Below are 24,337 nucleotides of genomic sequence, written 5' to 3' on the forward strand. Positions count from 1 at the left end.
GCAGCTGTTGATGGGCACCCAAGCTCTTAAATTAACGGTGGAATAAAGAGATTAACTAGCTAAATCCAAAACTCAAGACCAGTGCCCACGACACCCTGTTTACAGCAGCCAGCGGCCTTCTGCCAAGCATCTTCTAGCTCCTCTCTTCCTCTGCCCTTAGTTATTATTTAACAATGTGATTACATTAGCTAAACTTTCTGAAGCACTTGGGATCCGTTTTGTATGGAAGACTCCACCCAATAAAACTAATTCAAATGCCAGCCTCCCTCTCATGATTGTGCGTTCAATTGCCACTATAACACGTAGCTAGCTGAGGCCCAGATCTCTGAAGTTACAGGGGAACAATTGCATCTGTGTAATTTGCACGGGCAGCTTCCTCAATTGTGCATGCCAATAGCTCTTATAGATAGATGCCAATAGATGTTAGACTGGCCATTTCTATATACAATTATGCTGAATGTGTGTGCAACTGCCGTATCTCCAAGTGGAAATTATGCATGAGCACAGTTTTAAAAGTAATATTAGTTTTCAGAAAGGTAATTTCAGTCATACAGACCTGTCACACTCAAATGCAGGATTTAGGGAGTCAAATTCCAAACATGCTGGTCATGATTCACTGCTATATTAGCTATTTCTTTTTTTTCCCCTTGTCTTAGTGATCTCCAATGGAATTATTCAGTGAATGATTAGGGTAACACAGTGGTGAAACAAACCCATTATTGTGTAGTCCTAAGATTTGTTTTATTCTGACTCCCTACCTCTATTACTGTGTCTCCCGAAGCTTATATCCTGTTCCTTAAACCACTCTGGATATGCCTACTCTTCAAGGTGGGGGGGGGGGAATTCCCAGCTGGGGGACACATACCTGTGCTAGTTCTGACTGAACTAGCATGTGAAAAATAAAATGGAGCCTTGGCAGCATGAACAACAGGAGGGGCTAGCTGCCCCAGGTGCACCCATCCGATCTACGAAGCCTGCTAGCTAGCTGCAGGTATGCTATTTTAGCATGCTGGCTCAATCACTTCTATTTGTGAATGGCTTACTTCTGTACTAGGAGTCAAGAATCCCTGGTTCTATCATCCCTGGCCGTGCCACTGACCTGGCTCTGTGACCGTGGCCAGTTCTGTCAAGGTGATACGTACCTTTCTTGATACAGCGCTTTGACCTCTATGGATGAAAAATTCTACTGACGTGAAAAGTATTATTTAGAGAAGCTTTGTGGACAAAACTTTCAAAATGAGGCCCTCTTTAAAAAAAAATGTGCATAGCATGTTATCTCTCACTCACTTCCACTCACACACAGAGTAATCAAATATGTATTTGAAGCCTTAAATGCCTAAGTTCATTTGTGCATGGAAAAAAAAGAGCAAATGAGCACACTACATATTTGCACACAGAAGTGACAGTGCACTCAAGCTGCACAGACGAAAGGGTTTGTGTGCACAGAAATGGAAACAGTAAAAATGATAAGTGAACCTTTGGTTTTACATACCTCAAGTGCCAGAGCAAGGCAAATTTTTACAGACTAGTTATAAGTGCCTGCAAACAGCAGTTTCTGACTGACGTTGACTGACACGCATACTAATGAGACTGCAGAGTAACTGGAGGCAAACGCAGCAATCTAAAGAACAAACTCTCAAGACGGAGACAATGGGTACTTAACACATAATCTTTAAGGAGTTGCACCAAATGAGTATTAGTCATTTGGGTGGGGATGTCAATGTCTGGCCAACAGGGTAAGTGGACACTCCCTTACTCTCCCATCTCCCTACACCCCTTATTATTCAGACATCACCTGATCTTCCTCGGTGACTACAAAGCAATACAGTGAGTGAACAACGCCAGTGGTTCTCAACCTGTATGCAGAGGTCTTCCAGGGGGTACATCAACTCATGTAGATATTTGCCTAGTTTACAACAGGCTACATAAAAAGCATCAGTGATGTCAGTACTGACTAAAACTTCTTACAGACAAAATGAGAAAGTAAGCAATTTTTCAGTACCAGTGCGCGGTGACACTTTTGTGTCTTTTTATGTCTGATTTTGTAAGCAAGTAGTTTAAGTGAGGTGAAACAGGTAAGCAAGACAAATCTGACCCCTGAAAGGGGTACAGTAATCTGGAAAGGTTGAGAACCACTGGACTACGCTTGAGTTCCAGCCAGAGAAACACAAGCAGCACTGGACTGCCAACGATGTAGTACAATTAGCACACTTTCCAGATAAATATACTTTTGAAGAGACACTGATCTAACTTAAAAGCCTCACTATCTTAAACAAGCATCTGCAATGATTTAGCCAGATGCACAGAAGTTAAATCCTTAGCGGGGGGGCCTTGTAAATGGCTTACAATTCGAGTCCATTTGAAGCACTACTAACCATTTTTTCATTGTTTTATGGTCATTTCTGCACTATTAAATATTTACCCTTAAAACAATTCAAGGAGGTTTATTCCATACCACATTTCTTTCACTGTGTGCTGACTCCTGAAGTCTGTAACAAGCCTGTACTTAGGTAAAACTCTCATCACCTTCAGTGCTCACATAGGGACTTCAGGGTACCAGATGATTTATTTATACATCAAAGAGAACAAGCCATTCCATTTTTCCAGGTTGCACTTCTCCAGCGACTTCTATTCCAGGACCTTAAAATGCTAACTATTAAGCTGGATCTCTACAAAGTTGCCAGGTGTCCGGTTTTCAATCAGAAAGTCTGGTCAAAAAGAGAACCTGGCAGTGTCCAGGCAGCACTGCTGATGAGACACTACAAGTCCGGTTACCTGTAACCAGCCTCCGCCACTGGTGGGTGGAAGAGCAACAGCCGCTGCTGGAGCCTGGAGCAATTACTCTGCTTAGCGGCTGATGCCTGATGCAAAGAACTCGCTGGCTCCTGGACCCGGCTCCAAGAGATAGGTACCAGCGCTGCTGCTGCTACCCGGTGGGGGGAAATCCCCGGCCCCTCACTCCAGGGACCAACCCCTGCCATGCCCCAGCCCCTCACTCTGGGGGACCCACCCCCCGTCCTGCTGTGCTCCAGTTTCCCCATGCCGGCCCCTGGGTCCAGGGACTGACCCGTCATGACGCACTGTGCCTCAAATGTCCCGGCCTCTCCGGAGACGGACCCTTCCTCCCCCCTTCCATCCTACTGTGCCTGATTGCGCCCGCCCTGGTCCCTCACTCTGGGGACCGACCCCAGTTGTAGCCCAATTGCCTGGGCCCCTCGCTCTAGGGACTGTCCCCACCATGCCCCACTGTGCCCCGGCCCCTTGCTCCGGAGACTGACTCCGCCATGCCCAGACTGAGCAGAGAGGCCGACTTCCCGTCAGCTCTTCCTAACCCAGCTCTGCAGGCGGTAGGTGAATCCCGAGGGGGGTAGAGGGGAGAGAACAAGCGATGGGGGGGAGAGGCAGGCCAGGGATTTCAGTTTTTAGCAATTAGAAACTTGGCAACCCTAACCCCCTTGCTGAGGGAGAGGATTACTATCCCCATTTAACAGATGGGCAAACAGACAGCAAGCTCACACAAAAAGTGATGTTACTAGTGATGGGACTTGAACTCAGGTCTCCTAACACATACTCCTGACTTTTAGCTACAGGTTCAATCAATCAAACTACTACACGGAATCACAGCATATGGATGAACAGCTCAGCACTCCAGATCCACTTTTCCTAAACCTGGGAATTAACCACAAATTATGGAAAAAGACCCCACTTGGAGGTGTGAATAACCTTATGAAAGCAAGTACAGTCTAAAGTTTAAAAAAGATTGCAATGGACTGAACTTCATAATCCATCAACTCACTGTGTTTGACTTTAAATTAACATGGTGCATTCAATATATACTTTGTGCAGGGTTGTTTGTATTCTAAATCCTTTTAAATCTTACACTTGGTTTTCTCAGTATAACTGCTGACTTCTTTCTGCACATTGCATAGTCATTTAACTAACTTTTACATCTGAAGCTATGTAGCACAAGGTCCATTCAGGGTATTTTATACATTTGTTCTCATGATTATGATGCCTTTTAAAATTATTTTACACTGGCTCAAATTCCTGCAGGCTATAAGCAACATTAGATAACCAAGATTTAACTCGTTGGTGTCAAGTACAGTGTGGAGCATCAAAATTGCCATTCACACCTCTTTACACAGATTATTTTTAGTTAAGAACATCAAGAGATGAGGTCATCCTTAAAGGAACCAAGTTGTCTTAATTTACAATAACTGGCATAAAGTGAATTATTCATGGTGCTTAAATGCACTGTATGTTAAGGTCAACCAGCATTAGACTTAACTCAGAAGTTAGAAGCATATATAATTCCCAGGTAGTAGATTCACAACTGTATTTGTAATGGTCTATGCACACTTACGGTGCTGTAGAAATAATAAAAATGCTAAATTGCACATGCAAAATTTCAACTCTTGCTGAAAGACAAACTCAAGAGCTGTCCAAAGCTACTCTGTTGGGAGTCAGGGTAGGAGAGCAAAACATCTTTGAGGTAGATTAGCATCTGTAGTCCCACTATTTTTTTTTTTTGGAGCGCATCTCTGCTTCCTGTCCAAGCTAATATAGCTGAGTAAAATATTTCTATTGCACAGTGATACTACACTGAAACCTATGGAAATCAAATTGCCCACTTTGCGTCACTACCGAAGATGTTAGACTGCCACCTTCAGTCTGTTTACATGGGGAAAGATCCCTTCGAAATCTATCATTGAAATTAGCAGAGACTTCGGAAGAGCATGTGCCTGCTGCAGACATTGAGCAATCTCATATTTTCACCCACTCCCAATACAAACAAACAAACAAACTCAGCCTCTCCAACAGGATAAATGGAAACCTTGGAATGTGGCATGTTTTAAAGGCTTCTCCCCATTGCCTCTCCTTCCAAATTTGTTTCTGGGATGGTGAAAACAAAGAAGTTTGGAGTTAAATATAAAACGTGCCCCCAGTCATTCCTACACACACTTCAACCATCTCTTACTGAAGGATTTAAATAGGGCTGAGGCAGCAATACATCTAGAGAGTTTCATTTTTTGGGGGTGGAGGGAGGAGCAGGGAAATGGACAAGGGAAACTTTGTTTCTTATGCCTTTAAAGAAACAACTGGCAATTGTGAGAAAGGAAAGCAGCTTGCTTCTGAGTTATCAAAATGAACTTCACCACAGCTGCCTTTTTGCCATTACTGGGTGAGTTTAGTAAGATTTCATTAAAAAAGCAGTGATTAAATGGCAAATCCTAGGCTTCTCTCAAAAGGCCCAGCTATTCACAAACTGTACCTACTATAGCTTCCTGTGGTATACAGATTCCATGCCCATTTTAGTGCAGTATTAGTAAAACAAATCATTGCCACCGTTCTGACAACCAGAAATGAAACCCTAGAATTTTGCCAAAAGATCTGTGCAGATTCTCTGCAACTGGTGCAATCAGATTTAAGGATTTTAGTAATGTTAACAACCCCTAAATAATATTAACACACCTTTATGAGCAGAAAAATTAAAACCAACACTTGAAGTACTAGACACTGTAATAAACTAAATAAAGGGAACAATATAATCAAGACAACCTTTTGACAGCAGCAGTGATGTGCTCAGCTATCTCACCGTGATAATCCTCTATCAGGTGATTACTCACAAGATTCCTTTAAGCCCTCATTACTGAGGCAGAAATCCAGAAGTAGGACAGACTTCGGTGACCCCGAAGTAACATGTACAACCTCAGAGAGACCCTTGCTGGGAATTACATCCTAAACAGGTTAAGATACATTGTACCTTTACAGAAAAAGGACTGTAAAAATAAATGAAACCACAAATCACATGGCACTGTCTATCTAGACACAAAAAATTATTCATGAAGGTGAAGGCTAGTATAGAAATACAACTAACTGTACTCTTAAAAATCAGCAATAGCTCTTGCTAATTAGTTAGGTAGCAGGGAGACAAATTACTAATTAGAATTTAGAGGCAGAGGACATAGTTCCAGGAGCTTTGAACCTGCAGTATGGCAAAGACAAGGCATTTAATTTTCTCATCAAAAGGCTTTGCAAATAAGCAGACATTAATTCTGGTTTATTACTTTAATAACTAGAATCATAAGACAACAACGAATCTTAGAGGTCAGTTTAGGATACTTTGCTATGAGACACGTTTTACACGCATGTTACATTACAGACAGTTCTCCCAAGCTGAGGTGAAAATGTTCTCTTTTAAACTACGGTACATTAGTTTTCAGAACAGAATGGTCTTCCCTTCTACCTAGGCAACTGGTCTAAACCACAGAGACTAGGTGGACTTGACTATTTACATCTACACACTTTGGCACTCACATGTGAATATTTTAGAGACTTAGAAACCACAGGTATGAAGATGCAGACTATACTGTAACTACTACTGCACTGCAGTTCATTCCCATCCAAAAATCCCCCAAACCTCACTGCCTGCACAATTTTAGTGTTAACCATCAATTTACCATATATGGATTGAAACCTGCAATGAGATGCAATCAATAGTCCATTCAGCAAAACCTTTTTTTCTGGCGTTCATTCTTACACAAATATACAGACTATTTGTATTCACTGAACAAATATAGACTATATAATCAACCTGAATTGAGGAAAGTGCTTCAATCTCACCTTGATCATTTCTGCCACGTAACTTTCTGGTCCTGTATATTCTGTCGAATCTTTCACTTTTACTAACACGATAAAGCACAAGTAGTGCCACATGTTGTGTTCTTCTTTAATATGCTCTTCAAATGTGACCGTCTTGTTATCAAACTTGTCTCTTTCCAAACCTAAAAGACAGATCGCACATCCCTATTAGCGTTTAGCAACTCATTGCATAACGTGAGTTTTGAGTAGAGGGAAACGTACAGCTTGTGGCATTTATGCATTAACTGTGAAATATATTCTTGAATAAACATCGAGCCACAGGGATTAACTCCCTGGAAAGGGCATAATATGGGAAAACAATGCTCCGTAGGAATTGTAATCACTTCCATTTATTATACATACTAGAAAAGTCATGGTAAAACTAAGTAGGCATGGTCCAGTAAACAGTTGCTAGATCTTATGAAAATATCCTCTGTTTTTTAAATAAAGTTATGTAAAACACAGCAACTACTTTGCAACAAACATCTCAGGGATACTTACATGTCACTATATACATTTACATAACTTATGTATGTAATTTAACCACTGTGGCCTCACAGCCTCAATAGTTTAACTTTTCACTTCAGTGTATTAAAAACTAAGCACTTTATTGAAAACATTAGACATCCAGCATCTTTGGAAACATGATCTATTTTAGTTTATCTAATGCTCCGACATAAAACTGTCGTTTCAAACAGGCGAAACAAGCCAGATGAAGTGTACTTAAGAAGAGTGGTATATAAACACCACACTTCTATTCCCAATTTCTTTTCCTTATGCCAAGTTCCTCAAATTCTCCAAGCAATACAAAATCTCCTCCCAATAGCAAAGAAAACACAGAATATGCTCTCAATCAGGATTCTCTACTTTAAGAAGAGATACTGACAAGCTTTCAGCAGATCCTGAAAAGAGGAAGTAGGTGTAGTAACTTGGAATGACGGCTAATTGAAGAATGCAATGCAGGATCTATTGACACTGCAGGATTTCTATTTCCCAAAGCCTTATACTTCCTAGGAAAGCTAGCCTGCAGCTACCTTTGGGTTAGGATGGAACAGCTGCTAGCTCTAAAGCAAATGTTTCAAACACTTACCACAAATAAAGCAAGTTGTTTTTAGAACTTCTTCTTTCTTCTGCTTTTCACTCCTTAAATCAGCAAAAGTGTCAATGATAACACCAAAAATCAGATTAAGGACTATAATGATCACCATGAAGAAGAACAGGAGATCGTATATCACTCTAGCAGCAAAGAGAGGTTCCTGTAAGACAAATATTTTAAAAAGTTAAACCCAGACACTTACCATGACAGTTCAGTTCAGCAGCAAGATTGTGTCAATCCACCATCTCTTTTGAGATTCCTTACTTCAAAACACCATTCTGTGAAGTCTTCAAATGACTATATATAATATTTTAAATCCTCTATTATCAAACAAAAATTCTAAATTACTAACAAGAAAAAAATAAAACTAGTCAGTGATAGGATACGGTCCCCCCAGGATCAGTTCTCCCCTGCTTGTTATCTGCAAGTCTCTTTTCTCTCTTCATTATCTACCCTGCACCCATCAGTATTATCATTTATTCCTTCTGTTCCTGATCACCTCAAGTTCATGGGGGACATTCCTTTGACAGTTGTTTCTATTATATAAACTAATAACCACGTATATTCTCGTAATTAGCTGAAGCAGGAAACAAAGTTTTGCTAAGCTCAACAGTGAGTGCTTGTGTTACCACTGACGAAGGGTAACATTTTCAAAAACATCTAAGGGTATATCTACACTGCGAGAAAAAAACTGAAGGCACCAAGTCTCAGAGGCCAGGTCAGCTGACTTGGGCTCTCAGGACTAAAAATAGCAGTAGAGACATTCAGGCTTGGGCTAGAGCCTGGCTCCAAGTCCCTTTCCCCCCAGCTCTGAACATCTGCACTACAGTTTTATAGCCCCGCAGCCTGAGCCTGAGTCAGCTGACCCAAGCCAGCCATGGCCATGCCATAGGTCTTTTGTTGTAGTGTAGATGTACCCTCTGGGTTTGTCTACAAGGGGAAACTCAGGGAAGTTAATCCAAATTAACAGAAGGCATACATTTTAAGTGGGATAGTTAAACCACATTAATACCTGGTGTGGTTGCTCTGATTCAGAATTGAAGTGGCCTTAATTCAGTTTAGTTTAATTCACTTTGAACTCTGACACCACTTATTATAAAGATGCCACAGTATCATCAAATCCTTCCCCAAACAACTCCAAGAGAAACTCTGCAACCTCATCCCATAATCCAGAGTCCTTCTACATGCTTCTCAAGATACACAAACAAGGGAACCCAGGCAGCCCATCATTTCTAGCTATGACACTCTTACTGAAGGAATATTGGGACTTATAGACATTATCCTCAAATCACTCAGCACACGAAGGGTCAGCTTCCTCCAGGGCACAACCCACTTCCTCCTCGAACTCCACTACATTAACAACCTCCCTCAGAACACCGTGCTTGCCACCTCCCTATGCACCAGCATCACGCACGTCGGCCTCACTGCCTGCCTCAAATATCTACAAGACCATGGACAACACTCAGATATTCACCCCAAACACATTGCCAAACTCATCCATTTCATTCCCACCCATACATTCAACATTTTACATTCAACACTTTGTCCAGAACATGGGAACAGCTATGGGTACTAGGCTGGCTCCTCAGTATCCCAACCTCTTCATGGGCCACCTTGAGGAAGAACTTCTGGACAAATGCACCATGAACTTCAATAACCTACCTGAAACACGTTGATGATATTTTCATCCTCTGCACAGATGACCTGAACTCCTTCATATATTTCCATCACAACTTCAACAACCATCACCCACCCACTAAACTCTTTCTAGAGCACCCCCACACCAACATCAACTTCCTGGTTGCCACAATCTGCTTCAACAATGAAACCCTACAGACAATTATACAAGAAACCCGCAGATCATTACGCTTACCTTCGCAGATCCAGCAATGACCCCAAACATACCAAGAAATCTATTCTTTAAAAGCCAGGCTTTCAGATACCACAGAATATGCTCCAAGGAGAAAGTCCAGGATGTACTCCTCAACACATGTAAAACCACCTTCACCAAACAAGGATACTCAACTAGAGAACTAGATTGCATCATGGAGTGGGCCATCCAAATACCCCAACAGAACCTACTTCAATACTGAAATAAACCCCCCTCCAACCTTACACCCTTAGTTGTCCCCTACCGCCCCTACTGGAACCCATCAGGGTTATCATTAAACAACTACAACCCATACTTGATGGCAACCACATCCTGAAAGAAATCTTTTCTGAACCTCTTCAAACAACCCCCCAGTCTCTCCAAGCTCATCAGAAGCAAGTTCCCCACAAACCAGGACATGCCAACACAAAGAAGCACCAGATCCTGCTAGAACAACAAATGCAAACCCCACAGACATATATCCATATATGCTGATGATGATCAACACTGGCCCACCCAACACACCTTTCAAGATCCATGGGTCCTACACATGCCTATCACATCACCACTCAGTGCACTAAATGCCCCAAAACAACTATGTGGGTGAAACCAGACAATCACTATGCTCTCAAAATGATAAAAGACAAAAACACCATCTCACCCATGGGCAAACACTCATCTCACAATGATCACTTTATATGTGACCTCTCAGTCCTCATTCTCAAAGGAAATCCGCACAACAACATTTTCAAAACTCGAGCCTAGGGACTTAAGCTCATGATTTTTAGTGTCTAGAAAAGTTATGGACTGAATAGAGACACATGGCTTATTAACAACAATCTGTAACCCACTTAAAAAAAAACCCCAACCTCTTTTTTCCCCTCCCATTCCCCTTACAACGGGTGGGGTGTTAACAAGTTACTTCACCTTGAATGGTCTCTTGGAATATGTGTTAACTCCTTATTCCAAACAATCTGTTCCATATTGTATTTAGCTGCAACACTCTGAGTATGTTTCCCAGACCTGACGAAGAGTTCCCTGTAAGCTCAAAACATGTCTCTTTCACCAACAGAAGCTGGTCCAGTAAAAGATATTACCTCACCCATCCTGTCAAACTGAATTAAGGCCACTTTAATTCTGAATAAGAGCATCCGCACAACTAATCCCCTTTACAAGTTAATTCACATCAACTTTCCTGAGTGTCCCTGTAAAAGACAAGTCCTAAGAGACTTGGGGTGTGTCTACACAGCAAAGAAAAACCCACAGTAGGCCTGTGCCAGCCAACTCGGGCTTGTGGGACTGTTTCACGGCTGCATAGACTTCCAGGCTTGGATCCTCCCACTCCACAGTGTCCCAGAGTCCGGGCTCCAATCCAAGGCTGGAAGATTACACAGCAATGAAACAGCCCAGCAGCCTGAGTCACGTGGCATGGGTCACCTGCAGGTTTTTCTTTGCTGTGTAGACATACCCTTAGATGCCTCTGTCACTTAGGAGCCTAACTTCTATTACGACTTACATGGCTTTGAAAATTTTACCTGAAATCAGGCTGAATACTAGGGAAGAGTTAGAAAATATGGTCTAGATCAACAGTTCTGCTCTCTGACATCTGAGACAGACAAAGCAGGGACTGCTGCACTGGGGAGAGGGAGTGAAATGGGGTCCAATTGGGAGCCAGCCCCTCCCCCAACACTCCTCTGGGCCCAGAAAAGTATAGGGAGGCCCCCAATTCCTACCACTCTGGGGACACTAGGACCCAGGTGGTGCCTCCCTCTCCCTACCATGTGGCCAGGTCTTAAAACTGTAGGGCGGAACCAGCCAGAGACTCCAGCCAATAGGAGCTGCTGTAAAGCAGCCAAAGCAGGGACATTTGGAAATTCAGAGCCCTTGCTACAGTTCTGGTTGAACTTTCTGTGCTCTGTGCTGATTGGCTGTTCTTGTAAGAGCAGGAAAGAGCACTGGAACTCCCCTGCCTCTCTTACCTTCTTCTCCTTTGCTTTGTCCCCCTACACCCTTTCCCCCCACACCTAGCTAATTCCCCTCCTAACTAAACCTCTCCCCCCTCCTCAAAAAACCCCTCTGTGGCATTAACATAACATTTGTTGCCATCACACTGTTCATTCTGGCTGTAGATTTTACCCTTTCCTGCACCCTGCATCTGTCTTGTCTATTTAGACTGTAAGTTCTTCAGGGCAGGGACTTTCTGCTACTCTGTGTCTGTACTGCACCTAGTACAATGGGATCCATTCTAGGTTGGTCCTTAGGCACCACCATAAAATACGATTATTCATAATAATCGTAATGCAGATCGAATAGTTGGAAGCTCATTTCAGATGTACCATTGCTTGACTTACTGGTTCTTGCAGAAATTTAAGTATTACATGGAGAGGAATTTTGGTTCCTTCAAGTTAGTAACATATACATATTATCTTTAATACACTGCACGCAACCTTCTCTCCAACAAAACCAGATCTCTCTTTTCCTCCCTCATTCAGTGGTAAATTTACCTCTTTGGATGGTTTCCTGAGCACATCTCCTACTCCACCCCCACTCCTGAGCCCATGACTCAGTACAGTAACAATGCACATCAGCAAAGTCTCGCACGTATGCTCTTTATCCTCTTCCTCAATTTCTTCTTTAGAAATCAGCTCTATTAACATAGCAAGCAAAGACAGGTTTAAAAGGCAAGAAGATGTATTTTAAATCATTCTCTTCATTCTTTGAATCATCTATTGCTGTGAATTTTCTTCTCTCCCTTTAAAAAAAAAATCATATGACTAACTGTATGTATCTAATAAATATGCAGATCATCACAACAGCACTTGTTAGCTAGGAACAGAACAGCAGCTGGTCAGCTGGTCTCCACAGTTGGCTCAGTTGTGCCCCTCCTATTCCCACCAATTCAGAAAATTCTGATTCTAGTTTTTAGTGCTGTCTGAGTTGGCTAAATTCTTTTCCCTATTCTGTTACAATGCTCAACTCTAGCTTACCAGATGCCTGTCTATATAGAACCATAGCTTTTTCACAGCTCTGAGGGCAAAGTGTTTATTCATACACTATCCCCTGGTATCTGTCCGAGGAACAATTGGCCAGACCTTGATCAATGCACCAAAACGAAAGCTTTGTTTCTTGCATTTCCAATGGCTAACATGCCATTACCAACTATGGAAATTATTTTATTTGAAAGGTACAGACTTCTTTTTCACCAACTTTTATCAGTTTGGCTATAACTTCAGAGTTTGTTCTTTGCATTCTTAATCCATCCATTTTGAGTCTAGAAGCTCCAGAACCAATTATGAGAATTCCGCAAAAATAGATTATAAAAAAAAACCAAAAAAAAAAAAAAACATGACTTTGCCATGATAATAAAAATGCATGTTTAGTTATTACAATATTAAATGTTAAAGATGGGTCGAAATCAAAATGTTGTATCTAGACATCTCTGAACATTAGGGAGGTGATCAGAGATTTGTGCATCACATTCACCGCTGGATATAGAGCAATGTCGATATGATCAGATATCAACTCGAACTCTGATATTAACAAGTTTCCTATGTCTCTCTTTTTGCAAATAAAGTAAGTGAAGACCACCAAGATCATCTCATGCCTCCTACAGCCAGGAAAGAATGGAAGGAAAAAACGATACTAACTTCCCATAAATGTTGCTCTTTGACATGTGTTGCTCATGTCCATTCCATGCTAGGTATGTGCTATGCTGCAAGCGTTATTGCCAGAGATTATTCCCTTAATGGTATCCATAGGCCTGGCTTTAGCACCCTCTGGAGCCGCGTGCATACGTACCAGTATAAGGGGTGCTGCTGGCCCCTCATCCTCTCAGTTCCTTCTTGTCAGTAACTCCGACAGAGGGGTAAGGAGGGTGAATCATGGCATGGACATGAGCAACACATCTCGAAGAACAGTAGTTACGGAAGGTTAGTAACCCTTTTTTCTTCTTCAAGTGTTTGCTCATGTCCATTCCATGCTAGGTGACTCACAAGCAGTAAGCCTGGAGGTGTGCTCGGAGTTCATAGACGTGCTTACCGCAACACTGCTCTCCCAAAACTGGCATCATCTCAGCCTGCTGGGTGATAACGCAGTGGAACGTGAAGGTATGAACGGACAACCAGGCTGTGGCTCTGCAGATGTCCTGGATTGGTACCTGTGCAAGAACACTGCTGACAAAGTCTGGGCTCTTGAGGAATGGGTGGTCACGATGGCTGGAGGTGGGACATTCACCTGCTCATAGTAAGCCTGAATACAGGCAGTTATCCAGGATGAGATTCTTTGGGATGACACAGATAGCTCTCTCATCCTTTCTGCTATTGCTTCAAAGAGCTGCATGGACTTGCAGAAGGGCTTAGTCCTCTCAACATAAAAGGCGAGGGCTTGCCTAATGTCCAACATATGAAGCTGCCATTCTTCAGCGGACTTGTAGGATTTTAGGAAGATGACTGGCAGAAAGATATCCTGGTTGTTATGGAAGTGCGACATCACATTTAGTAGGAAGGCTGGATGGGGGCGCAACTGGACTTCGTCCATGAAGAACACCATATAAGGGGGTTCTGATGTAAGGGCTTTGATCTTAGAGATCCTTCTGGCCACCAGGAAGGTGACCTTCCAAGAGAGAAGGAGCAGGGAGCACGATGCTTATGGCTTGAAGGAGGGTCCTGTGAGTCTCAGCAGGATTAGGTTTAAATCCCATCGGGTAGAGGGGATCAGTTTGCGAACCAGAGGGCAGAGCCTCTCCAGATCCTTGAATAATCTGACCGTCATTTCGTGGGAGAACACTGATCTGCCTTCACTAGAGAGTGGAAGGCTGAGATGGCTGCCAAGTGAACCTTAACAGATGAGAAAGCCAGACATTGATGCTTTAGGTGAAGCAGATAGTCCACGATGGATTGCAGGGAAGATCAGAATAGAGAAAAATGCCATTCAGAGGCCAAACAAGTGAAACATTTCCACTTAGTCAGGTAGGTAACCCTGGTGGAAGGTTTTCTACTACCTAGCAAGACTGCAGAACCTGATCTGAGCAGGCCTACTATGATGTTCCCCCCGTTCCCCCCTGCAATCTGGACTGTGTGTAGCTGTGTCACCCCAATTCTTCACTCTTGGGCCCCGACTTACCCTGCTTCGCTGTGTGAACAACCCACTCCTGGGTCAGCCCACACCCAGTCTCCTGCGAGTAATTGGTCCCTGACCGAGTGAAGGAGTGCTTCTGGCCAGCCACTCATGGGATAGACCCCCGGCAAACACCCCCCAGTCCCAGATGCAATCCCGGGAACTGCCATTTTACTGTGTTCAGTGCTCAGGTTTCACTGTACCCTGCAAGTTCATTTACATTTGTCCGTCAATTTATCAAAGAAATTGATATGCACCAGCTCTGTCACTCTAAGTGAGGCCTCTGCACGCACTCAATCCACATGCACTGTTTTAGATAAAACAAACATTTATTCACTGCAGCAAGATTTTAAGTGAATATAAGTCAGATTAATATAAATCAAGAGGTTAATAATGAGCCAAGGAGTTGGTCACAATTAACTAAAAGGCAACTCGCATTCTAAACTAAGATTAATATTTCAGTAACTTTCAGTCTGTGACGTTAGCGTACCACACAGGCTGGCTGCGATGCCCCCCGTGGTCAGATTCTCAGTCTTTGGTGTTGCTTAGAAGATGGATTCCAAGGGAGAGCCCTGAGACAAAGATGCCTCTTTCTTTTTAATAAGTTTCCTTGACAGCCCTGGGGTCAGGTGATCAGCCATGTCTGGCAATGGGCGTGATTTCTTCCAAAGTGCTCCCAGGTACTCAGGCCAGTCCACTGTTCCGGTATGCATGCCTCTGCTGACCATGGAAACACAGCTTTGTGCTTGTCTGCATCTATTCAAGCCAGGTGAGACACACATTTGGGGACAGGACAGAGCAGAGTTTCATATCTCTATACACACGTGACACTGCAGGAAACATGCCACCACGACAATAACGTTCAGGACGTCGTGAGCATTCCAAAAACACCTCACGTGGCGTACTTTGCATCTGACTATACACAGTTACACTGTAAGGGTGAACATGAACGATACACAACTCACACCATAAGAGTGTACATGGGGTACAGCGGGTCACACCTGCTCTTCGGGGTTCAGCCGTGCAGTCAGGCGCAGGCAGGCGAGATTCAGGTGAAGCAGCCGGCCACGGCCCTTGTGAGATCAGGTCTGGGTGGCATGGGAGCATGAGTGGCACTGCCACGGAGAGGTCCAGGGGCGTGCCGAACCACGGCTGGCAGGGCCACACTGGGGCTGTCAGTATAACCTTCGCCTTGTCCCGTTTGATTTTTAGGAGAACCTTGTGAACCAAGGGGATTGTAGGGAAGGAGTACAGGAGATGGGCTTCCCACGAGAACAGGAAGGCACTGGAGAGGGAGCCCCTGCTATGCCTGCGCAACGATGACATTTCCTGTGTTGCCTAGTGACAAATAGGTCTATCTGAAAAAGCCCCCACCTCTGGAAGAGGACACTGACAACCTCCGGGTGAAGAGACCACTCGTGGTGAAAGGAAAAGGCTCTGCTGAGGTGATCTGCCAGCAGGTTTCGGGCTCCCGGGAGATGTGCTTCTTTGAGGTGAATGGCGTGTTTCAAGCAGAAGTCCCACAGCCACAGGACCTCCTGGCACAAGGCCGAAGACTGAGCCCCTCCCTGCTTGTTGATGTAAAACATGGATGCAGTATTGTCTGTCAGGACCTGCACCGCCTTGCCTGAGATCTGGGGAAGGAACACTTGGCAAACTAAGCTACTTGCGAAACTACATGTACTAACCTATTAGCACTACAAATGGAGAAAGAGTCCAAAACAACTGGGAAGAAGCCTTGCCAGAGCAAGAAAGGGTCGTTCCAGCAACCATCATGAGCAGTAAGAAGGAACTGAGAGGGCATGGGGCTGGCAGCGCCCCTTATACTGACGCATATGCACACTGCTCCAGAAGACACTAGAGCAGGCCCTACGGATACCACTAAGGGAAAAATCTCCAACAACAGTGCACACAGAGCATGCACACATAGCATGGAATGGACATGAGCAAACATTCAAAGAAAAACTATTTTTGTACCTGCTCTGTTACTTAATTTATCATAGGGAACACTAGAGCAAACAGACATTTCCTCTTGAAAAAAAGTACTCTTGGCCATCATTGACCTTTCAAACAAATACTTTATTTGAATGAAAAATACCAACATTGTCTGTATCTCCCAGTCAACACCATAAATCTCAGCAAGGCAGTAAATTTAACTTGTAGGAAATAAGACAAAATATTTCACTATTCAATTTAAGGCTGACCATTGTACTATACATGACTGGATAAACATACTGTTATATTTCATGTCCAACATTTGTTTTTTCTTGCTTTTTTAACACCCATTTACATATTTATTCTGTTTAGTATTTCTTTATAGTCCAAAACAATATTAAAAATATATTCCTTCACTAACTAGTTAGAATACTGTCATCACCAATACATTTATACTGGACTGCATCTTTCCACACTAACATTTGAAGGTGCTTGTGAATTCAGAGAGAAACTTCTGAGGTCGGAATTGTTGATCTGTGGTTGCAAAGTTCAGGATTTTACAAAGACGACTAGCTGCATCACTCTTACCTTCTCAGATTCATAAGGAAAGGCATTTCAAAACACTGTGTTTTGATTCAGTTCATTTTATTGCAATGGGATTGCTCAGTACTAAGTATTTCTAGTCTACACACACACAGTACTTCATGTACTAAATGACATATATGCTATTGGGGAGGTGGGATGAGTTAATCATCCCTCAAATCAGAGGTGCCCTTGATACCTTTATTCTACCTGGTTTAATTACACAAGCTTTTTTAATTTAAAGTACTTGGCTAGAAGAGGGTGAAAATTAAAGCTGTGGCATAAAAGTTCAGTAGTGAAATACACCTACCTTCTGAAGGAGTGACTGAAGAACAGTTTTCCCCATTACCTGCTCTACATATATCTGAATACAGGAACTCCCCAGCCATGGTATCACCAGCTTCTGTGCGGTCTATAAAATGCAAGTTGTGGCATCAAAAAATGTAGTTTAACATTGCTTCAGTTTTTACATAACTGATCCACAGGGGTTATCACACACTGTAATATGAACTGAGTCTAAACTAAGTAACATACATATAATCCTGAGAAAGACTTTTCCACTGAGACTTGAAGGTTAGCGTCCGATTAAACTCTTGCATCTAGTTATTTAACAATGTTTAAATGAAAGACAAAATAAAATGATGTCCATTTCTGTGTACTAGGACCAAACGCCATACAATTATTGTACACAGTTCTCAGTCCCAAAGTTTGTGAAGTAGATGAAATTGTTATGATACACTATGTTCAGACAATATGGTTTCAAGGTGCTTCAAAACTTGCATTCATCATGCAATGCAAGTATATAAGATAATCAGATGTCCCTGGCATTGACACCAATTGTGTGGAAAAGTTGAAACAAAGAGTCATTTAGCTATTGACCTCGAGCCTGGTAAATGGTAAATATTAACCTCTGGTAGCAAGAAGATCAAGTACTGTTTTTCTGATCAGTTTAAGCTTTGGAGAAAAAACAAAATGCCCAGTTAATAAGGTTATCTGCTGTTCTATTTGTACTCCTCAATCACTAAGTTGCTTGCTTAATAGAAAGCAACATTTTACTTCTGAATGCAAACTGAGAAAACTAATGGAGGAAAAATATAAAGCTTGACCTCACAGGAGCATCTCTCACACCCCCTTTCATTTGTATTTATTTTGTTACTGATGTTTAGAATTAAACCCATCATTAAAAGCAAAAATAAACTCTCCAAATCCCACAAGTTAACCTGCAAGGTCTCCCAGTATTTGCAACCAGCAACCTCACCAGTTAAAGCCTGGAAGAACGAGTGGGCTTTTGCTCAAAGGTAAACAAATTTAGGCTCTGCCTAACCAAGGCAGGATGTGAACTTCACAAACGGAGGGAACCCTCGACAAGGATGCCCTGCCTCTAGTATGCTTGCAATTAAGTCAGGGCAGAAGCTATGTTTAGCTGAAATTGATTATCTCGACTGTCATAGCATGCAGTGTAAGAAATCTCTAATGTATGCAAAAGAAAAGTTTAAATGCTATCTGCATTTTTTGGGGAGACCGGGGTCTTCGTATTAGTTTACACAACATTAGGAGTGCCATGTGTGTCAGTCAATTGCTCATTTGGACAGCATCTTTTACAGGAACCACATTTGTACTTAATCCTATCAGGTGCTGATTACCCCCTAGAAGCTTGCACGGCTCATGCCATCTCACAGGACTCAAGCCCTTTATGCTTTTGAACTTTGTACAGTTAAAATGTCCAATACCAACCTGGCAATAACGTTTCATTAGGCAGCTTATCTACTTCCAGGATAAAGTCATCTTTGAAGAACAGGTACCCCACTATCGAGAACAGGTAAACCAAGATAAGAGCAAGAACAGCAGTCAAGATGATGGAACGTCCATTGCGAGTGACACTTTTAATGACATTCAGCAAGGTCTCTTCTCTGTACACCAAGTCAAAAAGCTGGAAAAAAGGGGCAGGTCAAGCTGTTTCACAAATTTACTGCTAACAAAACTGGTGGCATGTTCAATTTTGGGGTAATGCGGAGTAGAATGTAAATAATCTAATTCCAATGTTTTAAGGTTTGTCCTTTTTAAAAGCAGATAGTTAGAATTCTGGAGCATCACCTAATATCTACATGGAATGGCACAACGGCCCCAATGGTTTTACAGTGCCTTTCCCAATGCACTTTTCCCCCCCCATACTGAAGTAACCATCTAATTGATGATGCATTAAGGATTAAAGAGGCTGCAGGTCAGAAGACTTTGGTGGTAATCCTGATGTGCTAGTGACTTGTACAAGAGTAGCTGCCTCTTTGTAAAACGGGATACTACTATTTTAATTACCATATGTTGATTAATGTTAGTAAAATACTTTGGGATCTTTGATTGGTTAAGTGCTTTCAATTTACAAAGCGTTCTTGTACTTACTGAGTAACCAGCACACCAGATAACATGTGCTCTCTTTTCTCCAACATTATCTCTGCTTCACATTCTCTCTCTTCAGTACCAAAACTGAAAACTATAACCTACTTCAGAAGCTTAACTTGGCAGGTTTCCTTTAAACTTCAGTTTATCAAAAAAACAGAGGACATGCTTAAAATAAGGGTTTTCTGGAAGGGGTGGATTTGTGGTGGTGGGTTAATCTTTTCTGGGTTTTGTCTTAGTTTTTTTGTAGACATAAATACTTCATTCCCTTCACATTCTTCTAAATCTATCGTATCACAGACATGACAAGGCCCACTCAGTTATCGAATGATGGGACAAAATAAATGTTAAAACAGATAGTAAAACAATCTAACTGCAAACCTCACCCCTCCCCAACACCGCCACCCTATGCATATTCCTCTAAAGAACTCTGAATAAATGTCATATGAGGTTTGCAGAAAGGCTAATGGCCCTTTCCTATATTTCCTTGTTATCAGATTGCAGATTTGTATGCTAGAAGAGTAAGTGGTCTTACACAGAAGACACGTTTGTGGCAGTAAAACTGCATTTCCCAATTTTTCTATAATGAATAAAGGAAACAATCCAAAACAGTTACAGGATGATGTAGCTAGCAACAACTAAGTAGGGGCTTACTTGGAAATTGATACACCTTTCCTCCTGCTATAGACATACTTGTTCATGACACACACAGAATATTATTGTGTTGTGCATTGTAGGCTCCGCACCTAATGGAAAAGCTTAAGGGATCCTTGTCACTCACCCAAGGCTGGAATCATAGTCAGAGATTTAAAAAAAAAAAAAAAAAAAAAAAAAAAAGGCTCCAAAATATATTAACCACCCAACTTCACTGTAAATCACTGATACAGCTTCTGACAATGGGGAAGCATCACTTGTCTGTCAGAACAATCTGTGTCTCATTTATGCCAGGATTTCTCCTGAAGCAGCTATCATTTATGTGTTATCTGGGCCAAATTTTGTAGTGAATTTTCCAACATGGGTATTGACCATGGTGACTTAGCTGAGCCTTGGATACTTCACTGGGTATCGATGTTACTTTGAGTCAGTATATTTTGAGCTCATTTATTACCTAACCTCAGAACCAGAGACAAATTATACATTCTAAGAAATAGCATATTTAGCCAAAGGAATCTGCCTTTATATACTTCCCCCAATACCTTAATTGTCTGGAAATGGGGCCTGAAATGGCAAAATGCTTTTAAATGAGTCCTCTTTGCAATTGTACCCATTCATAAATCCCATATTTTAATTACAATAAAGCAGTGTGTGTTGTTTGTGTATGGTACTAGGGTGGAAGAAATTAAAAAGTCTTCCATTTATCTATGAGGTTAGGAGATCATGAGTAGGGCAGGAGCAGTGGGAGGGTGCCCCAGTAAGCTCTCAGACTTAAACAGCCTAACTTTGGTCTCCTGAAAAAAGACCACCACTAAAAAGTGACCCCACCCAGGACAGCAGCTACACTGGAAGTGGAGAATCTAGGTTCTCTTTTTGGGGATATTGAACTGTAACACATTTATGTCTTCTGGTTATTACTGTGATGGGGGCTTTAGAATGCACAGACAAAGTTTTAAAAGAGGATGAATACCTACCAACAAGCTATAAAAAAATTCATGTACGAAGAGCCCCATAGCACAGATAAGAAGGTATAGTAGATGATAAAGAAACTCCACATCCATGATCATTGCCTTGTATCCTCTAGTGAATGTTCCACAGTTACCCACAAAACTCATCAGGAAAATTATTTTATTACAAACCTAAGGAGACAATTACAGTAAAGGTTAAGTATAGTGTGTGATACATGCCTGACAACTGTAGACTCTATGTCAGTGGCAATTCAACATGTTGATATCAACAACTGCAATAAGGACTTGTAGAATGATTGAGAAATTTATACATATGGGTCAAACTCTGCCCTCAGTTACATCTACCTATGCAACCCAACCTAAACTGACGGAAGAGCAAAAATGGGCCCCTACAAAACATGCACACAAAAGCTCATCTCACTTGTGACTGACATCAGTAAATTTGAGACTACCTGATGCAAAAATAAATCACCCAAAAAAAAGCATAGAACTAACTTCTCCCTCATGTGCATCTGCCTAAAACAAATAGCTCCTTAAAACAGAAGCACTTAAATTTCTGAGATGTCCCCAGTAACTTGTTAATAAGAAAATATTCCATTTTCCCATCACCCAGGAATTTTTACGTTAGGTATACAGTAATCTTCCTGTGTAGCAGCACACATCAATGCCAATATCAACAGTTCCCCAACCACAACTGGAACTGTTAAGCATTACCACAACAACAAATAATAATACCACTGACAACTGTGTGAAACAGATTTAGATAAGATGTGTAACTCAGTTGTCTACGTTAAGGTAATTATGTAATAGATACACAAATAGATATCTAGGAGATGCAACCTTTGCACAGCTCCTATTGGCTTAGTCAAAAAGCAGCTTCCTTTTGGCTCACTTGGTAGATCCCTTCGATTGGCAGATAAGCTACAGGTATTTGGGACATGTTATTTTTTTATTATATTATTATTATAAATCTTGATCTCCCATCTTCTGTTGCTTAGTGACTGAACAAGAGAAGGGTTTGAGCAAACAACTCAAAGTACTGTAAGGTCACAGAGATTTCCTAACATTTCTGGTTGAGTTGGGAGCTGTCACTAGACTGTGACAAAGCAGAGCATGAACAGAGAAGAGTGTTTGAATGAAGCACAGCAATTCTATTTTTAGAAAAGAGCCCCAATCCAATTACTCCACTGTGTTCTGGACTGAGTATTAGAGCCTGATATTTTCATGAGTGGATAAGAAATTCTTATGTAAAATGTAAGAGAATTTCAATGAAAACTGACATGATACTTACATTGAATGCACCCAGAAGAAATAAAGTAGGCTGCAAACCTACTGAAAATATTAGTCGTAATATTGTAGAAGCTATTAAAGCTCGGATACCATGGGGCTTAGGAAGAGCTATAACTATGGCCAAAGATATCAGCATAGCAGTCCAGAGTAAGCCCGACAAGTGGGGCTCTAGTGTACCTAAGATGGAAAAAATAAAAGATTATATATTTCAAACTACTAAATATAACAATGCCAAGATTAGTCAGATAAATGGTATTGAGTGTTATTACTGGGCAATGTCACTAACCCACTTGTTCAGCCATTACAGATTGATAAGTGGGAAAGCTGAGTAAAAGCATCTTGGGTACATTTTAATTAAGTATATTACTTGAACACATAAACCATTACGTCAATAATCATCATTAAAGGATTCTTCATTTTGTGGTGCATTACTAAGGCACACTAACATCTGAAAACATCACAGACTGATTTTCTAATGCACTCGGTAGCTTCCTGAGTGGGGTGGCAAGAGAGACCACATAAGTATCCTGGGCCTATCCTTCTATCCTACCCTTCTATTACGCTTTAAAAAAAACAAAAACAAAAAACAAACAAATTAAAACTTATACCAGTTTTTGCCATCCCCTGGTATTTCTAGTTCTGTTTGGAGTGTCCCATGAGGCTGTTTGGTTATAGAACATCAGCCAGCCTGGCTAAATACACTTGCGTTAAAGAGCCATAAAAAACTCTGGCCTACAACACTGTCACATTCTGGGGCTACTTCAAACATCAACAAGCATCCCTTCAAGATAAAGGCCACATATAAAAAGAGTTGCATGTTTCTAAACCATTGGTATCTCAATAGGAACCAGATTAGAGGGAGAGATTCCCTAAATTTTTGTAACAGCCTGCAGCTCCTGTGCCAGAACTGAGGGAATTGTTCCATTTCAGTAAGTATGTCAACGCATGCACAGTGAAGATTTTTTCAAACAAGATTGGGAGGAGAGAGAATGAGAGTTATGCGCTTCCACATACAAAGAACAACTATCTAGCTTCAGTCCGAATTACTTATTTTAGATGAGTGAAAAACAATGGAAGGACAAATAAAATCCGGGTCCCCCCCATAAAGAGCACGGTGTGTTCAGAAACTTTGGACAAAAATGGCTGCCATGGCGGAACATGGCAGAGCCCTAAGAAACAAAAATGCAATGCTCAAAACAGGGGCATCAGATTTGAAAGTTGCACACACCACAGGGAGGGGAAAGCAGAGAGAATGACTTTTACAAAAGACCATTTAGGAAGTGAATACATTTGGCATTGGAATTCCAGAGAGAGGGCAGAATGCACTTTTAAACGATCTAGCTACCTGTTTAAGTGTTAACATTCTGACTGAGACAATAAAATCTGAAACATGAATATATTCTCTCTTTTCAGTTTCAGCCATTCACAGCAGGCCTGCAAATCTGGCTGGAATTAAAGACACCTTCAAGGCTGCATGCAGTACATGTTTTTGAAAGGCCACACCACAGGCTGCTCATCAGCATTAGAATAAGTGGAATGTAATGCTGTTATAAAAGGGAACTTTAAGGCTGCCCCAGCAGCACTTTCTGCTTCCTTCTCAAAGTGGGCGGTGTGAGAACAGAAAAGAGATTGGAATTCAGATCACAATCTCATTCCTGCCTCCCAGGGGCAGTAAGGGCTGGGAGCATACTGGAAGCAATATTTCAGCCCCTAGAAAACAGAGTTCCAAGTTATGAATGACCAATCACTGGCCAAAGTTGAGTGGTTCTCAATGAAGACATGTACACTCCT

At 41.8% G+C, this 24,337-nt stretch overlaps 1 protein-coding gene across 1 annotated transcript in view; it reads right to left on the reverse strand.

The window, feature by feature from the left end:
• Positions 1-24,337, reverse strand: part of ITPR1 (inositol 1,4,5-trisphosphate receptor type 1) — a 179,973-nt gene that overhangs the window by 12,156 nt on the left and 143,480 nt on the right. The window contains exons 47-53 of the mRNA XM_067544403.1: positions 22,548-22,723; positions 21,263-21,427; positions 18,975-19,170; positions 17,551-17,652; positions 12,113-12,255; positions 7,733-7,898; positions 6,625-6,785 (exon numbers count right to left, since the gene is read on the reverse strand). Of these exons, the coding sequence (XP_067400504.1) occupies positions 6,625-6,785; positions 7,733-7,898; positions 12,113-12,255; positions 17,551-17,652; positions 18,975-19,170; positions 21,263-21,427; positions 22,548-22,723 (1,109 nt within the window). The remainder of the gene's footprint in view (positions 1-6,624; positions 6,786-7,732; positions 7,899-12,112; positions 12,256-17,550; positions 17,653-18,974; positions 19,171-21,262; positions 21,428-22,547; positions 22,724-24,337) is intronic.

Source organism: Emydura macquarii, unplaced genomic scaffold (assembly GCF_026122565.2).
Source record: "Emydura macquarii macquarii isolate MOO-44397 ecotype Brisbane River unplaced genomic scaffold, CSIRO-AGI_Emac_v2 contig_968, whole genome shotgun sequence".
In the NCBI taxonomy this organism is placed as follows: domain Eukaryota; kingdom Metazoa; phylum Chordata; order Testudines; family Chelidae; genus Emydura; species Emydura macquarii.